Below are 17,514 nucleotides of genomic sequence, written 5' to 3'. Positions count from 1 at the left end.
TTAAGAGGTAACTCCCTCAAACCAGCATGCTCAATAATAGCACTAGAGACAAAGCTCCAATGGTTAGTTTTAGTGGGATTTTCTTTCTAGAGCTATTTCTAATAAGGTTGAAATCACCACCCACCACACAATGTAGAGATTATCTTGATGAATTCTTGACAATGTTGATAAATCTTAATGAACATGATTATACTTTTCTAAGTAGAATGACAAAAATCGAGGATGCGGTCATCTTCAGTGACTATTCGTGTATTCTATTCACTTTCTTCTCAATCTATGTGAATGGACGTTTGAACAACTCCTACGTAAACGATAGATGTGACTTTGGTGGCGAACTTAGCCATGCATATATCCACCTATATTCAGCATCTTGAGAATGGTCTCATGATCTCCCGAAAATATCTTTGGCAATAGAAGAAAAAAAATTATGTGCCACAGTAGACTACTTTCCCATGTTGATCAGTTGGAGCATTTGGCGCGAGAGGAGTGAAAGGGTGTTTAACAGTCGCTTCATGCCGTTGCAAAGTGTCGTTGATCAAATCAAGAATGGGAAATGACAAGCTTAGGACGTCTGATCCTTGTTGCTTATTAGTGGTGGTCATGATGTTAACCTTTTGTGTCTTGTCTTGTCGTTTTAGCCGGTTTGTAGCTTTGATTTGTTGGACTTGTAGCTCTCCTCTGAATGATTCGAAGAAAAAATTGCCACACGTGCTTTGACAGTAGGACGCAACCATGACTTGAACACTTAGTCCGAATGTGTAATTTTGGTCAGCGTGTAAGAAGATTGGTGCAGCCTCGCCGGGTGGATTACGTGAGCGTGACACCGGCGGCGCGTTGACCTGAACGGCGCCCTCCAGCGCCTGCACAACCTGCGCCATGGTCGGCCGCTGTGCCTCCTGGTCCTGGATGCACCAACACGCTACCCATCCACCTCCTCCGGCCTCCCGTTGCCGCGCAGCCCCGGGTCTGCCACGGCGGCCACCTCCCCTTCCACCACCTTCCCTGCAGCCCATAAGGGGAAGAAGGTCCACGAATCACTGCTCCCGCTCCCTGTCGCCTCCACCTCGCTGTATCCTCGGAGTTTCGTCGGCCTGAGATGAGCTCGAATAGCACCATCCCGAAGCTGTACACGTCCGCCTTAGCGCTGATGGGCTGCCCGGAGATCCACTCCGGAGCCAGGTACCCGATGGTGCCCCGCATCGTTGTCAGCGCGCGGCTAAAGTCCCTCCCCACCAGCTTCGCCATCCCGAAGTCGGCGATCCTCGGGGACATGTCATTGTCCAGAAGGATGTTCTCCGGCTTGATGCCGCAGTGTATGATGCACTCATGACAACCGTGGTGCAGGTATGCCAACCCTCTCGCCACGCCAACCATGATGTAGTACCGTTCAGGCCAGCTCAGGGTTGCGCCCCCGCCGAAGAGGGAGCGGTCGAGGGAGCCCCAGCCCAACGTGCTCACCTCTGTCCGGAACTGCTTGTCGCCCTGCCGCCCAAGGCTCTCCAGCTTCTTGACTGCCACCTGGAGCTGGGTTGTATTGTCTTCCTTCTGCTGCTTCAGGACTCCGCGGTACACCGAGCCAAAACCGCCGCCGCCCAGCCAATCGCTAAGCACCCAGTACAATTATGGCGGCACAAAGGTCGCCATAATTGTACACGACCAAGGAGGATCCCTTCTCGTTTGCCAGTCGTCTTCTCCTAGCAAGGAGAATCCTCCAGGCCAGTATTACCAACACGCCGAATGCTGCAACACCAACCAATGGGACGCCAAGAACAAGCCATAATGTTCTCCCCCGTTTCTTCCCGTTTGTGCCGGAGACGCCAAGATCTTGCAATCCTGCTTCTGAAAGCCGGAGATGGAGGTCTGAGCCAGAGACGCCGGAATCAGCGTAGAGCTGCTCAAGGTTGCGGATCTCTCCATGCCAGACAGTGCATCCCCCGCCCCCGGCAGCGAAGACGTAGGCCCGGCAAGAGCAATTATTTTGGCAAGTCGATTCGCACTCTGCTTTGCTCTTGGCGGCGCCCACGGCGAGTGAGTCGTCGGGGAGCTTCACGTCTGGCAACGCTAGGAACCCATCGGTCGTCGACTCGTTGTGCGCGCAGGTGAGCGGAGAGCTCCGCCGGCAGCCACTGCTCCAATCGCTAAGCACCCAGTCCCCCTCCGACACTGGAACGAACCCGGGCGGGCACCGGCATGGCAGCTGGCTCCTCTGATCGCAGACGCCGAACGCGCCGCAGAGCGCGTACATGTTGCACTGCACGGCGGGTGCAGTCCAGAAGGGTTGCCAGCTCTGCCTCGCGTGCACCCACACGTACACCTTTGCCTGGCCGGTGAGATCGAGCACGATGCGCGTGATGGTCGCGTTGGACGACGTTGGTGAGGCGCCGGTACGCCGGCGTCTCGACGTACGTCGTGTTGTAGAGCATGGTCCTCATCGCCCCCGTCGCGGTCGCGAAGATGCGCCCTGTCCAGATGCCGGTCCGAAAGTACGTGCGGGACCTGTTCCACATCAAGAAGAATTCGCTGGTGCCGTTGGGGTCCACCGTGTTGTAGAACATCCCGGGCGCGGGGTCTTGGGCGTTCCGCCACGACGTCAGCGCCTGATACTCGCCGGTGAGCTTGTTCTCCCCGACCCACGCTTCAGGCACCAGCGTGTCCGTCGGATGGTCGAAGCTCTGCCACAACACGTTGGACCGATGAGCTCAAGGTTGCCGTCGGCGGCGGACACCCGGAGCTGGGCGGAGGCGACGGCAGAGAGGGGAGTCGCGCGGTTGCCGACCCAGACAACGGTCTGGACGGGGATGTTCTTGTACCAGATCCCAAGGTAGAACCGGTCGCCGAGGCTGCCGGCAGGGGTGAACAGGCCGAGCTCGAACTTGCCCTGTGCCGAGACCAGCGTGTCGTTGCCCCGCAGCGGACGCGGCGCCGAGACTGTCGCCGCTGCACCAGGAGCAGCGGCGAAGCAGAAAGCAAGGGCTACGAAAGTGGCCATGATCAACGACATGGTGTTTGGCGGAGCCCTTCCCTTTGCCAGTGAATTCTCAGGGGGTGCAATCGAATTTGCGGTAAACAACGGAGACGGGTCGCAAGAAATATCATCTCGCGAGAGACACGTGCAGCACGCTTGAGATTACTAGTAGTAAGAGCAGCACGCTTGAGATTACTTTACTCATCGCTTAGTTTATTCAAAGCCAAAGTTGATTTGACGACACTTCGGAAAAGGTTTCCCTGGGACAATAAGATGGAAGACGTGCTAACGTAGTTTTCTGTGGCGGATCTTTCTTCTATTCCTAAAGTTCTTCTTTTTTTTACGAAACCTTGAGACCATTCTCAAGATATGAATAAAATGGTGAGTGGCTCAGCACCGTTTGCGCGACAGCTATATTGTCTTCTGAGAAATTGTTTGAAAAGTCCAAAGACAAGTGAATGAAATGCACCAATAGTCAATGAATTTAGTCATATTTAGATGCATTATAACTGAGCACTTTTTTTGCCCTCTCAGATCATTAGCATTTCTATCCGTTGCATGATTACTTTTAGAGTTTTTTGACCGTCCGATCTGCTCTTAATCCCACCTAAATCGCGGGTACAGGCTGTGCTAGCCTCTCGGGCCGCTGCTCCAGTGGCTTTTTTGGGCATATGGTGTTCAATTGGGCCTGTACTTAGGGCCTGTCGAACGTGAAACCCTAAAACAATGACGGCTGCGACCCTGGTCTATTTTGCTCGCAGCATCGCGTCGCGCCGCCTCATCATGGTTGGCCATCGTGGGGTCTCGGATTGCAACGGCGGTTGCGCTGGATTTGCACCGACGTGGTGGACATTGCATCCTTGGTTCGTTCGATCGCAGGGACGCCGTTCTATTGCACAGAGGCGAACGATGTGGCCGGATGGGGCACGGAAACGAGCAGCAACGTGGAACAGTGACAAATCGTGGCTGCGGGCGACGCGCCGGCGTCCCATCTTCCGTGAGCGGATCCGGCGTGCGAAACCAGCGGACGCGCGATGCAGGTGCCCGATCCTCACACGAGATGCGGCGTGGAGTCTCGGCGCCCTCCCTGCTCCCGGCCGCACCAGCACCTCCGTGCCGGATGCGACGGAGTCTCCGGTGCCCTCCCTGCTCGCCGCGCTGTCGCTTCGCCCATCGTGCAACTGCCCCGCGCTCCACTCCCTCCAACGGCGCATAGCACTGCCCTCTTCTAGAAACGCTCTGCCGCCTCCTTGCCTAGCCTCCTCCATTGGCCATGCATGTCTTGGCCACAAGCGCCCCGCCCCACTGTCTTCCTGGTCTGTCCACACTCCTGAGTCCTGTGCCCTTCCACGCTTCACGCCCATGGTGCCAGACACGCTAACCTGGTATGTGTATGATAGCAGTGTTTCGCGAAAAAGAAACACCGTCCTCAGGTTAGAGATATTTCCTAGCGCGTAACGACAATAAAGTAAAGTGCGGGCGTGCCAGTATATAATAATATAAAAAAGGTAAAGGAGACAAACATAGGGAAATATTGCTTTATTAATTCTTTATCGAATTACAAAGTACAATTTCCCACTGATTACAAATATTGCACCTTTAACTAAATCTGTCTTGAATCGGCGATTGCATAGTTGCAGGTTCCTGGAGCCTCGTAAGACAATCCGGTTAGTTACATCCGCGGGGCAATTCGCGAAACACCTCCGATTAAGCTGCACTGATGGTTGTTGTCTTGAACCTGAAATATTCTTCAAAATATATGTGGCCGATGTGGCCATGTTGTGACATGGTAAAGACTTGTCGGTCTTTGGACTAAGATATCCGGCCACGTCGGCACCGGGTTCTTAGCAAAGTCTCAAGGTGAACGTTCGGCCTCGTCAATCGCGAACAAAAGGATATCCTGCCTCGTCAGTAAGGACGTGTGAGTAACTTCCGGCCTCGTCGGTCGTGGAAGGTAGCTGTCTTCCAACCTCGTCGGTTGGTCTAGACTAATGAGTTGTTCCGGCCTGGTCGGTCACGGAAAAAGAAATCATATACATAAGACTTTGTTATGGACTCCCTTCATGAGGGCCATGAATGACATCTTAAAATTTATGCACTAGGCATGTCATAGGATTGATTATCCAGGTTGCTCATACACCATGAAAGATATTCAAATATAAACACATAAATCTCACGTGGCTAAATTAAATAACCCATGACAAATAATACAGCAATGTGGCAGACTTCTCCAAATCTTGTACATGATACTTATGGGCGAATCTATCATGCCTTTAAATACTTTTAAACCCAAACTCTTCATCGTCAGACCAAATTGATGTTCTGAGTGTAGCACTATTGACTCTGAAATTTTATGTGGAAACGATCGGCACTAGAGCGATCTGAAACCAAGCCGAGCACTATTTGATTTTCTTCTCAAATATTTCTGTACGGAAACGATCGACTCTAAGAGTGATCCGAATCCAAAATCTGGCACCAGCAACTTACCTCCAATTATATTTTTATACGGAAACGATCTGTTATGGGAGTGATCCGAATTCAAACCATGCACTGGTCGATCTGCCTATCAAACATTACATGTCACGACTGAATTTGTAAACCAATCTAAAACAATCCGAGGCAACAAATAGATCCGGTGTAACCGATCTTTTAATGTGAGGCAACCAGCTGTGAGAAAAGAGGACATCAAATCTCACCATTTCTTATCATAAGAGCACGTGGCTGTCGACGCGGCCGCCGGCAAGGCAAAGGATACTACGGGATTTCGGTGAGTAGCAGGGCTTCACCATCAGGGACTATGGGAGATTTGCATGCTCAGATCTCCATGCATGCGAGCAGCCTGGCTGTGGCCAGCCCGTGTGCGCTTGTGTTCTTGAGAGTGGCCTTGCGGCCAGCGGTGTATGTGCGTTCCCCCTTGTGCGTGAGGATTGCTGAGCTTTATACAGGAAGGCGGTAGGGCATCGGGGGCTCCCAACGCGCCGCCAGGGCCATTCGGCCGAACGCTTCTTCTGGAGAGATATGTGGGGCTCGTTCAGTTATCACGCGTTGCCTCCAAGCTAACCATGCATGGATCCTTATCTAATCACCAGCCCGTCGCCGTACATCAGAAGATTATCATGTGGTGTGACTGCCTCTGAACCCAAGCGGTGCGCATGCAGCTGCCGCTCCAAACTAGTATTGAGTAGTAACCGAACTTCTAATACATTTAGCCATCGTGTCAGGTTAGAGCTGGCCGGAATAGTTTGTTCATGGGAATAGTACTATGATTAAGCATGCTAGTTTCTTTTTTGAGGGGTGATTAAGCATGCTAGTTGGCATGCAACTGCATGTATGCATCCCCGTTCTGGTTCTCTAGCCCATACAAGATACATGCATACACATAATACATGTAGATAGCTTTTCTTTGTACGTGTGCGTGTCAAAACACTATCACGTTTATTCTTCCTTTAATTCTAACGAAAATAATTAGGAAGAACACTAGAAAAACAATTCCCATGCCCGTAGATATTCCGGCGTGACAAAATCTCATCATACAAGCGTCATACCCCCTTCGGTCCTTTTTACTCTGCATATTAAGTTTGTCCGAAGTCAATCTCATCCAACTTTGACCAAGTTTATATAAAAAATTATAGACATTCACATAACAACACCAATATCATTAGATTCATCTTGGAATATATTTTTATATTATATTTATTAGATATTATAGATGCTAATAATTTCTAATATAAATTTGGTCAAACTTAGCAAAGTTTGACTTTCGGCAAATTCAATGTGCAGAGTAAAAAGGACCGGAGGGAGTACAAAATTCTGAATTTTTTGTAATGTACGACTTTCTGGTTCGTTCATGTTGTATAATTGTTCCCATGTTCAATACCAATGTCTGCTATTTTCTACCGTGTACATCTGCTGCTCTCGGTTCTAAGCTCTCCAAGGCAATGGACTTTTTCCGACCATTTTCAGAAAGAGGGTTGTACCGACATATAATTGCAAATCTTACTGCATAGCATGCCATAGTTAAAACCGATATGCAAACGAATGTATTGGAACAAGGTCTTAGATATGGAGTAAGAAGATTCCTGAAATAATGAGTTTTCTGAACCATGAAAATTTACGGAAATGTTAACGCCCACACGTGTGGGCGTTCACCATCCCGACCACACGTAAGCATCTCCGTTGGCAACTGTGTGCACGAATCTTGGAACAAACCGGCCGGTTTTCTGCGTCACGTAGGACGAGGCGCGTGTGCGGTGTGCGAGACAGTTCGCCCGCACGTTGGTTGCCATCCCACGGTCAGCGGTTGCCACTCGGAGGCGTGCGGTGGAACTGCTATGCGCCCGCACGCCACGCTCCGATCGCGGTTGACGTCAAACACGTCGCACACCTCTGCCCCCTCTCCGTCACGGTTCCATTTACTCACCCGCACCGCAGTTACTGGCACAACCCACTCGCATTTCAAACCATTGGAGGAGAAGGCGAGGGGAGAAGGCGACGGCGGAGGCGGAAGAATCGACGGTGTTCGCGGCCGTCGGTGGGGCTCACCGGAACAGAGCGGCTTCGCCGGAGCGCCTGCGGGTTGAAGGTAATGCTCGCTACAACTCTCGCAATTCCTTCCTGCATTTTTCCCCCTTCCCTCCCTGTTCGATTCCTCGATCGAGATTCGTAGAGATTCAGGCGATTCGGCGATGCGTCGGCGTTCCCGCCGGCGTCGAAGTCGTCTGCTAGCCGTTTTTGGTGGCACTGGGCAGTTTCGTCGCGGCCGCGGCCGCGGCATCGTCGGTGTGGTTATGCCTGTTCGGAGGCACGCACTAGTATTGCCTATGGATTGGGCAGGTGTCTCCCGGTTTGTTTGATGCGCATTGGTTCGAATTTGTGTTTGCAGTCAGTTCGTGGGAGAATTTTGAGGATGAATTTGAAGTCGCGGTAGTTGCCATTGAATCCTAGATCTAGTTAGTTGGGTTTTGAAACTGTAGTATGAGGCGAACTTGATAGTTTCATTAACTATCATGATTGTGTGGCAACTAACTCCCTGAACAAATGTGATAGTTGCCACAAATGTGTTTCCCCTTTGCGGCAACAAATTACTGAAATGACTGTGTTAGTTGCCACATATAAGCTTTCGCATGGGGCAACTATTTTTATTGAATGACTGTGATAGTTGCCACACACACGCTCTTCCATGTGGCAACTAAATTTGCTGAATTACTGTGATAGTAGCCACAAACATGCTTTTTCATTGTGGCATCTAATTTTTCTGAATGATTTGTGATAGTTACCATACTGTGATAGTTGCCAAAATCGGTAGTCAATGCAGTTTCAGGAGCCAACTGCATTGGACGGCAACTAATGTGCACATCAAGTGTGCCTGTTGCCACTTGGATAGTATATTCATGTGGCGAATAGAATGTGAACACACTGTCTGTTGCCATTCTGCAGATAAGACAGTGTGGCAAATTGGCTGCATAATGTGGCAACCAAATTTGCATATCAATTGTGTCAGATGCCATACATATGCTTTGCATGTGGCAAGTTTTTGACCGACCACCATGACAATTTGGTCTGTTCCTATCTCAGCAGAATGGCTCGTGGCAATCATCAAAACAATGATGATGATTTCATGGATCCACCACAGCGTAATCGGCCAACTGGATGGATAAAAGAGGGTGATGAGGTAAATGTTCACACATCCCCCCTTCCTCCTGATTTATGTTACTGGTTGACACCTCGAGCTTGCAGTCGTCTGACACGAACTAAAATTTCATGACATTGCAAAACATGGCAACAACTGATCACTGTTTGCAAAAACATGGCAACAACTGATCACTTTTTGTCTGTTTTTTGCAGAAGAAGAAACATATTCGCAATAGAGCCTCCCAAGAACGACTGACTGCGTTGACTGACAAATTCACCGACGATCAGAAGGGGGCTGCTGCTGAGATGGGTATGCAGTCTATGATGGATGTCCGGTGCACGAACCTTGTCAACCCTGTATGCGACTGGCTTGGTGAGATCTACGACCCCGCCTCCAGGGAATTCGTGATTCCGGGACATGGAAGACTACTGTTGAACGAGGAATCCGTGTTCTGCACTTTGGGTGTGCCTCGTGGACATATGAAAGTCCCGTACGAGGTCAACAATGAGATCGAGGAAGCGTTGTTCCCCGTTTGTTTCCTGGGCCTGAATCCATGCCGAACACGTCCGCAGTGGCAGATTCGCTGCAGGCCATGACGATGCATGGAGATGTTTTCAAGATGAAGCTACTCATGTACCTCATCTCAGCTGTTTTCGCGCCGACCACCTCTCTTCGCCCAAGCAACAAATGCTTCCCCATCCTGGTGAATGATCCATCTTTACTACTTTATTTTCCTTTGATCTTTTTGGCTCCGATGTCATGTGTAAAGCTAGTGACTGCCAGCGTTTTCCGATGTTTTTTTCCATTTGATTTCTGATGCGGCAACCTTTTTTTGTCCTGAAATTTTTTGTGGTGCAGGCGGATCTGGGAAATGTGAAGAACATGAATTGGTGTAAGTTTATTGCTGACTTCCTGCACGATGCATTCTCAAGCAAGATGTATCAAAAGGGTTGTCGACTGCATTTAATGGTATTTTTTTACCAGTTCTTTCTGTGAACACTGTTTTTTGAACACACTTTTATTCATGCATGGCAACCTAATCATAACAAGATGGCAACCTGATCATATCAAGATGGCAACTGCCATAATGACAATATGGCAACTGACATAATGACAATATGGCAACTCCCATCATATTAGTATGGCAACTGTCATCATACTATGATGGCAACTGCCATCATAACAACATGGCAACTTCTATCACACTATGATGGAAATTAGCACATGGAGATGGCATCTTCTTCTTTTTCTTCTATTCTTTCATGCACCTCAACTTGATTATCATGGGAACATATATTATCCTATTTTCCTCCACACAGTACCCATGATGGCAATTGATATTTATTTCTTTTTAAAATTGTTTTGCATCAGCTCATGTACGTCGACTGTCTTGACCTGTCCATCGTGGATTTCACTGGGACAGGAGGCCTGCCGCCTGCGCACAAGTTTGCTGTTTCTGCATGGACTATCAACGCTGTCAAGGCTGTGCTTGCCGCAGACAAGACTACTGACACCACATATGGAAAACTGCAGGTTAGTTCTGGTTTCTTTGCCCACACGGCATGCCTACAAATTGGCATGAGGCAACCGTCTGTGGGTCATAAGAGATGACTACCTTTGTTATCCATGGCTATCTGAGTACTATATCCATGTCTCATTCCACATGGCAACCCTTTTCATTCGTGCTTAAACTTACATTCTCTCTCTTACGTCCTAGCTTTTTTTTTCTTTTTTTTCCCTTTTTTGTTCTTTCCAGCTGATGGCCAAGCATGCTATAGACTACAGCGTGTTTGGGGGGCCTCAAAACTTTGGAAAGTGGATGGACGTGTACTCAGCTCCGTCTTGCCCTGCCGAGGTAAGCAAAAGATCTACATCTATGGTTTGCCGTGGAGTATTTTTTGATGTCGTGCAAGTGATTGCAATACGGTGGTCATTGATGCTTCTTTGTTTCGTGCACAGGCGAGGGCACCTGTTGAGCATCTAATAGGGCAGTTTGCATCTGAAATGATCGGCTTGCTCTGGAAGTTGGTTGAGGGGTGGACGTCCCTCAGTGGCTCTGACAGCGACGCGGTTGCGAGGCAGTTCACTTCGTTTGTCCCAGAACGTACACACCGGCCAACCGGTTGCCGTGGCCGGTATGACTACAACAGTTCCCAAGAGCCTGCTGACACACAAGATGAACTAGGTGGAGATGCTGGTCTCAGCAAGGATGATGACGATGTCATGGAGAATGTGCAAGAGGACACCGATGATGATGATCATGCTGAAGTTCACGCAAGTGGTAACAAGGGAAATGATGCAACAGATGTCCCCCAACCGGAGAAAGTGAAACAACACACGGCTGCGAGAGGCGAGGGGGTTTTGCCATCAAAGAGGGGGAGGGCTCCAGAGGGTGTTGGGCAGGGTTCTGCTGGCAAGAGGTCTAGGACCGACCCCGTAGCTACCAGGAAGAGGTTCAACTTTTATTTTAGTTTTTTGCTTTGTCTATTTTCTTCGAACAGACTCATCCTTTTTTTGCACTTGTTTTTGTCAAGTGCGGCAACGAGTTTGCTGTCCGACAATTGCCACCTTTTTTTCCTCCATCTCATACGTGCAGCGAGCCGACAGCTGGTGGACGAGCAGTTACGAAGAAACAGGCGCCAACGCCAACCCGTGTTTCTGCTCGGTGGAACAAAGGCGCCCCCATTGCCGGTGACACCCCTTCCACCAGGTCATCTCCTCGCACGACGACGATCAACACCGGGGATCCTGTCGTGTTGCCAGACATGAGGAAGGCAGTCAGGAAGTAGGTTTTTTCATCCGCTTTCATTGACATAGCGCTATATTTTCTTGATTTTCCAATGCATCCGTTTAGCTTGTCACATTGTCTTCTGTCATCGCCCCCCACGTGGCAACTGCTGTTCTCCAAATAATTTTTTCCTTCCTTTTTAAGTGTATGGCAACTCCTACTGTTTTTACATGGCAACTGGAATCTAGGCCAAATGGTAACTTTATGTACCTAATGGTAACCGCCATCTTTACCGTTGGCTTGTGAGCTCATCCCACACCTAGGTTTGAAATTGCATTCATGGCAGATCAGACATTTTTATCATTCTTCAGTTTGGCTAACATGGCAACTGCTGCTGGATGGCAACTACTAATTATGACACATGGCAACTCACGTTCCCCTTACATGGCAACTACCAGCTTTTCCACTTGTTTTTCATTTTTTTAAGATTTCTACCAAGGCAAACATATTTTTGTTCATTTTTTAATACCTTTTTCGTGTGCTTTATTTTTTTTGCAGGGTGAAGAAGACTACTACGCGCGGGGCCAAGCATATCAGTAAGGACCCGCTCGAACGCCTGCATTCAAAGTTGTCAACAGGGCGCAACTCAGATGTACATGAGGCACCAGGCGACAATACTGCTGCTGCACCGTTGACCGCTCCCACCAACTCTGATGCAAGTGGCCGACCATCTCCGTCGGCTGCAGATGTGCAGGCTAGAACAACAGGCATCCATACATCGGGGAGTGATGAGTCGGTATCTGCCAGGACAGCTGAAATATTGCCAACTCTTCTGGCAATGAAGGATGCTGCTGTGAGCCATGCCACCCCATCAGCAAGTGTTGAAGTGGATGCTCCCGAGATGAACCTAAGCAAGAAAGATTCCCGCTCATCTGACACTGATCTAGATCCAGATTGGGGCACTCCTCCACCTCCGCCTCCTGGTCGCCCTTCCGGCGAGGACTCTGAGGTGGACTGCGTCCTGGAGACCCCGCCCGAGCTCCTTCCCTGCGCGCCCCCAACCACCATCTTCAATGCTCCTGCTTCAGGCCGTTCCGCCATCCCGTCGTGCATTGATGGTGTTAATGGCGGAGACCGTTCGGGATGGCTTGCGTGCTTTCGGCCCGCCCCTGCGCAGGCCACGGCTGAGCAATCACTCCCGCGCGGCGTGGCGACTGCGGGGCTCGAGGATGAGGTGACGACGCCATGGATCGAGGTCAGGCATGGGCCGCCGCGCCCTGCGCCGGCCCCTATTACTGCCTTCACTCCCCGCGCCCCTCCTCCCGCTTGGATAAAAGGCCTCTGCTTCCACTGTCTCAAGCCTCGACATCGCGCCGTCGACTGCCGCGACCCTGTCACCTGCAGACGGTGCTTCCGCTCCGGCCACATAGCGCGTAGCTGCACCCATGCTCCGCGCCCGCACCTGCGCCCCGGTGCTCCCTCGCCTGCTCTGCGTCGAGCTCCTCCTCTCGCGCCTGCTCGTATCCGCCTGCCGGCGCCCACGCCCGTGCCTTCCCAAGCTGACATGGCTTCCTCCTCCGCTGCTTCTTTGGCCTGGGCTGGTGACCACAACGCCCGCCCGGAGGTGTTCGCCTTCATCCACAACACCCCGGCCATGCAAGTGGAGGCGGCGCTCCTGGAATCCAACGGGGTGGTGGTCTGGTTCGACCGCGACCGCCGTGCCTCCACCAACGAGGTTGCTGCAGTCATTGCAGACAAGGTTGGCGCCTTGGCGCTGGATGTCATCCTCGTCTTCCACTTCCCCAAGCGGTTCCTGGTGCGTTTCATCCACAAGCATCACGCTGACATCGCCACATCCCGCCGGGAGCTCCCGTTCGGCGACACCAAGCTTCAGATGCGAGCCTGGCGCCTGGAAGCCCATGTAGAGCATGTCGACCTCCGCCACCACTTGCGCCTCTGCCTCGAGGGGCTGCCGCTATACGCTTGGGACGAGGAGGCGGTTGCCAAGGCCGTCGGCTCTGGCTGCTCGCTGGACTACATCGAGCCGGCATCCAAGATCAAGTCGGTGACCGATGTGCTGGCATTGTGGGCATGGACGCCATGCCCAAGCAGGGTGCCAAGGGTGAGCTGGGTCACTTTCCCCGCCCGCAATGGTGGCGCCCCGGTGTACGGGCGCAAGGTGCTGGAGCATCGTGTCCTAGTCCACCTCGACATCCATGAAGATCCATCCTCTGGCAAAGTGGTGTCCAGGCCTAACCCCTGGAAATCAAACATCGTGGATGGGGAGACGATGCCGCATGACAGGCGCGAGTGCATCTCTCGTCCTATTCAGCGGGGCCGCCAAGACCGCAGGGACTGGGACGACGAAGGGGACCGTGGCCGGGGGCGTGACGGCCGGGGCACGTCCAGAGGCGGGCAAGGCTGGGGCGACCGCATCCGCCGGAGCCTCTCCCATGCTCCGCGTGAGGAGCAGCGCGACACCGGCAGAGAACGCCGGGATGGGCGTTAGGGGAGCCGCGATGGTCGCCGCCGCGGCAACTCTGGGCTGCCCGCTGTCCAGGGCGCTGTTCCGGTGCCTCTCGGCTCTGGCCCCCTGTGCGCTCCTCCCATGCGTGCTGGGGAGCTTGAGCTTGATTCAGATGCCGTCGGCGCTCGGGGCCGTAGCCCGGTCAGGCAGCAGCGGCCGGCCTCTGCCAGGCGCATATCCAGGGACGCACGCACCTCCCGGCACCACCACCCCTTTCTCCTACAACGGTGCTCCGAACCCCGCCGACCTCCAAGCGTGACGAAGCTCATGCTGCTGCGGCGGCCTCCTAAAACCCGAGTCCGGCGCTCATCGAGCTTTGTTCGCCGACCATGATGCAGCGACCTCTTCTGGACATGTCCCCGATGCGGCCCCCAGGCTTTGAAGCCTTGCCCACTCCGCCTCTCCAGTGCAACGGCAACCTGCAGCGAACCCCTTCGCCAACCCGTGCTTGCCTTGTTGATGCTGGACACGACCTGCCCGCTGGCTTGGCGGAGCTCGTTGTGCCCTGTATAGAGCTTCCAGCAACGCTCTTCTGCTCAAAACAGCCGGCGCTCCTGCCGCTCACATCTGTGCAACCTTCTGAAGCACCCATGGCATCACCGAGGCCAAGCCCTCCAGCAGCCCGTCGGAAGACCTTGGCAGGCATGAGGATCTCCAAGGAAGGCGGGATCTCTCTGCAACGGATCAGGCGCCCTTCCAACCGCACGCCGGCTGCCCCGGTTGCAAAGGTGGCTGAGCGCCTTGTTTGTCGCAGCCTGGGCATAACCAAAGATGGTGAAGATGTCACCGCTTCGACCCTGAATGTGTTCACGGAGAGATTCAAGGAGCAGCTCCCCCTTGAAGTGATTGTGGCCATGAGGGATTTTTTCAAGCTTGACGATAGTGCTATTGCTGCTGTCGAGGACGCGTTGATAGACCACGGTGGTGCAGCGGCTATGGACTCTGTGTGGCTGGAACAAGATGGCCAGGGATCGCAGCCGGCGATCGCCTGAGTAGGCAGTCCCTGGGTTAGGGCCTTCATGTTTGTTATGTTAGTACGCCATCTTGATGCTTTCCAGGGGATTGCACTTGCTACTAGTTTGCACGTATCCAGTTCGTGCATAGGTTTTAGTTACTTTGGGTCTTGTAGATGGGACTGTGTTCCCATTGTGTGTGTTGGTGTTTAGTCAGGTTCGGCCGCGGGCCATGTACCTGGGACTTGGATCCCCTCCTGGTTGTATTATTGTTATTCCTTATGTTAGTCAAAGGGCATCTGCTGTGAACCCATGACAGAACAGCCTATCAATACACTCAGCTGGAATGTGAGAGGGCTTAATTGCACGGACCGTAGAGCAGCTGTCAAGGCTACCATCTCTGACACCACTTGTCATTTGGTCTGTCTCCAGGAGACTAAGTTGAGCACCGTTGACAGATACATTGCTGCTTCTCTCGGTGGAAACAAGCTTCAGAGTTTCGCGCATCGACCGGCCACCGGAACCAGGGGCAGAATCCTTATGCTATGGGATGACAGCCTCCTTCATGTCTCCGACATCACCACCTCGACTTTTTGTCTCTCTGCTATGGTGCGGATTCGCGCTTCCGACTCCTCCTTCAAAATCACGTCCGTCTATGGCCCCACCGACAGCGCCTCCAAAGATGCTTTCTTTGCGGAGCTGCTTAGCCAGAAGCCACCTCCGGGAGTGGCATGGCTTGCCACTGGAGACTTCAACCAAATCTACCGTGCCAGGGATAAAAACAAACGGAATGTTAACCGTAGCAGAATCAATCGCTTTCGTGCCGCTTTGCAATCTTGCGAGCTCAAGGAGATCCATCTACAGAACAGGCGTTTCACCTGGAGCAATGAGAGGACAAATCCCACCCTTTGCAAACTTGACTCCTTCTTCTGCAACGCCGAGTGGGACACCACCTTCAACACCCATGTGTTGCATGCCTTGTCGTCATCCCTCTCCGACCACTGCCCTCTCTTGCTTGCTGATGACAAAGGACCCAAAAGACCTCAGTCTTTCAAGTTTGAAAATTTCTGGACCTCCCTTCCAGGATTCCATGACATCGTCCAAAAGGCATGGGCCGAGGGCGTGTCACACACGGAGCCTTATCTCATTTTGCATCACAAGCTCAAGAAGACCGCGCTACGTCTCAAGGAGTGGAGTAGAAGACTCTTCTCAGCAGCGAACATTCACTTCCACGCGGCACTACTCGTGATCCTAAGGCTGGACATTGCGCAGGAATCACACCCCCTATCGCCGGAGGAGCTTGACCTACGTGCTAGACTAAAACGCAGGGTGATCAGTTTGGTAGTTCTGTAGAGGGCCAGAAAGAGCCAATGCGCCCGAATCACTAACCTCAAGGAGGGTGATGCAAACACAAAGTTCTTCCACCGCCGCGTCAATGCCTGAAGAAGAAAGAACCACATCCACCGCATCAAGCTCGCAAGCGGTTGGGTTACTGACCATGGCCAAAAATAAAAGATCATCCATGACCACTTCTCTGAGGTCATGGGGAAGGGGCACACGAGCAACCTTGACTTCAATTGGGAGGAGCTCAACGTGCAGCCGGTCGACCTTCACACCCTGGATGACACTATCACTGAGGAGGAGGTTTGGAACGCCATTAATGAAATGCCAAGCGACAAGGCTCCCGGCCCGGACGGCTTCACGGGTATCTTTTTCAAGAAATGTTGGGCCATCGTCAAACCTGATATCATGCGAGTCATCCACCGGTTTGACTCCCTTCACACGTCCAATCTTCAATGGTTGAACTCCGCCAATGTGGTGCTCTTGCCCAAGAAGGATGGCGCAGAGGGCATCTCCGATTATAGGCCCATAAGCCTCATCCATGCCATTGCCAAAATCATTGCTAAGGTGCTCTCCTTGCGGCTTGCCCCGCATATGGATGCCCTCATCTCCAACGCCCAAAGCGCCTTCATAAAAAAGAGAAGTATCCATGACAACTTCATGTATGTGCGGAACTTTGCTCGACGCCTCCACAAGCGCAAGACCCCTGCCCTTCTGTTCAAGCTTTACATAAGAAAAGCCTTTGACTCTGTCAAATGGGAATTCATCCTGGACCTCCTGCAATGTAGGGGTTTCCCTAGAAAATTCCGTGACTGGATTGCCGCACTACTTTGCTCCTCATCCTCACGTTTCATGCTCAATGGGCTGCCCGGACCTCCCATCTATCATGGTCGTGGTTTTCGTCAAGGGGACCCGATCTCGCCGCTGCTATTCGTCCTCGCAATTGACCCGCTTCACCAAATTCTTGAGTTGGCAACTAGGAAGGGCCTCCTGCATAAGATTCGGGGACGAGGTGCTATGATGAGAACCTCCTTATATGCGGATGACGCAGCTATTTTCATGGCCCCAATCAAAAGCGACGTCGACAACCTCGCCACCATCTTGAAGGGTTTCGGGGATGTCACGAGTCTATGCACCAACTTCCACAAGAGTTCGGTTGTGCCAATCAGATGTGCCAATGTTGACTTGGATCATGTCCTCAGTGCCGTTCCCGTGTCTAGAGCCACCTTTCCGATGAAATACCTGGGACTCCCACTCTCGGTCTGGCAGCTCAAGACTGTGGATTTCCAATACCTTGAAGACAAGGCGGCCGGCAAGCTTGCCACCTGGGACGGCCAAAACATCACCACCATCGGGCGCACGACACTG

At 52.1% G+C, this 17,514-nt stretch overlaps 1 protein-coding gene and 2 pseudogenes across 1 annotated transcript; 2 read left to right on the top strand and 1 right to left on the bottom strand.

The window, feature by feature from the left end:
• Positions 1–808: 808 nt before the first annotated feature.
• On the bottom strand, positions 809–3,035 carry LOC125519257 (G-type lectin S-receptor-like serine/threonine-protein kinase At2g19130 pseudogene; annotated as a pseudogene).
• Positions 3,036–8,543: 5,508 nt separating this feature from the next.
• On the top strand, positions 8,544–14,844 carry LOC147961134 (uncharacterized; annotated as a pseudogene).
• A 273-nt stretch (positions 14,845–15,117) lies between these two features.
• On the top strand, positions 15,118–16,158 carry LOC147961133 (uncharacterized). Its single transcript, XM_087533689.1, has one exon. It carries the CDS (start codon positions 15,118–15,120, stop codon positions 16,156–16,158), a length of 1,041 nt encoding a protein of 346 aa, XP_087389815.1.
• Positions 16,159–17,514: the final 1,356 nt, after the last annotated feature.

The sequence above is a fragment of the Triticum urartu genome, chromosome 7A (genome assembly GCF_056163025.1).
Source record: "Triticum urartu cultivar PI428250 chromosome 7A, HENAU_Tu73, whole genome shotgun sequence".
In the NCBI taxonomy this organism is placed as follows: Eukaryota; Viridiplantae; Streptophyta; class Magnoliopsida; order Poales; family Poaceae; genus Triticum; species Triticum urartu.
Note: the sequence above shows the minus strand (reverse complement) of the source record. Positions and strands in the feature narration are given on the sequence as shown.

Excerpts from the sequence above, each read along its gene's own strand:
- LOC147961133 (XM_087533689.1), top strand. The coding sequence starts at position 15,118 with ATGACAGAACAGCCTATCAATACACTCAGCTGGAATGTGAGAGGGCTT.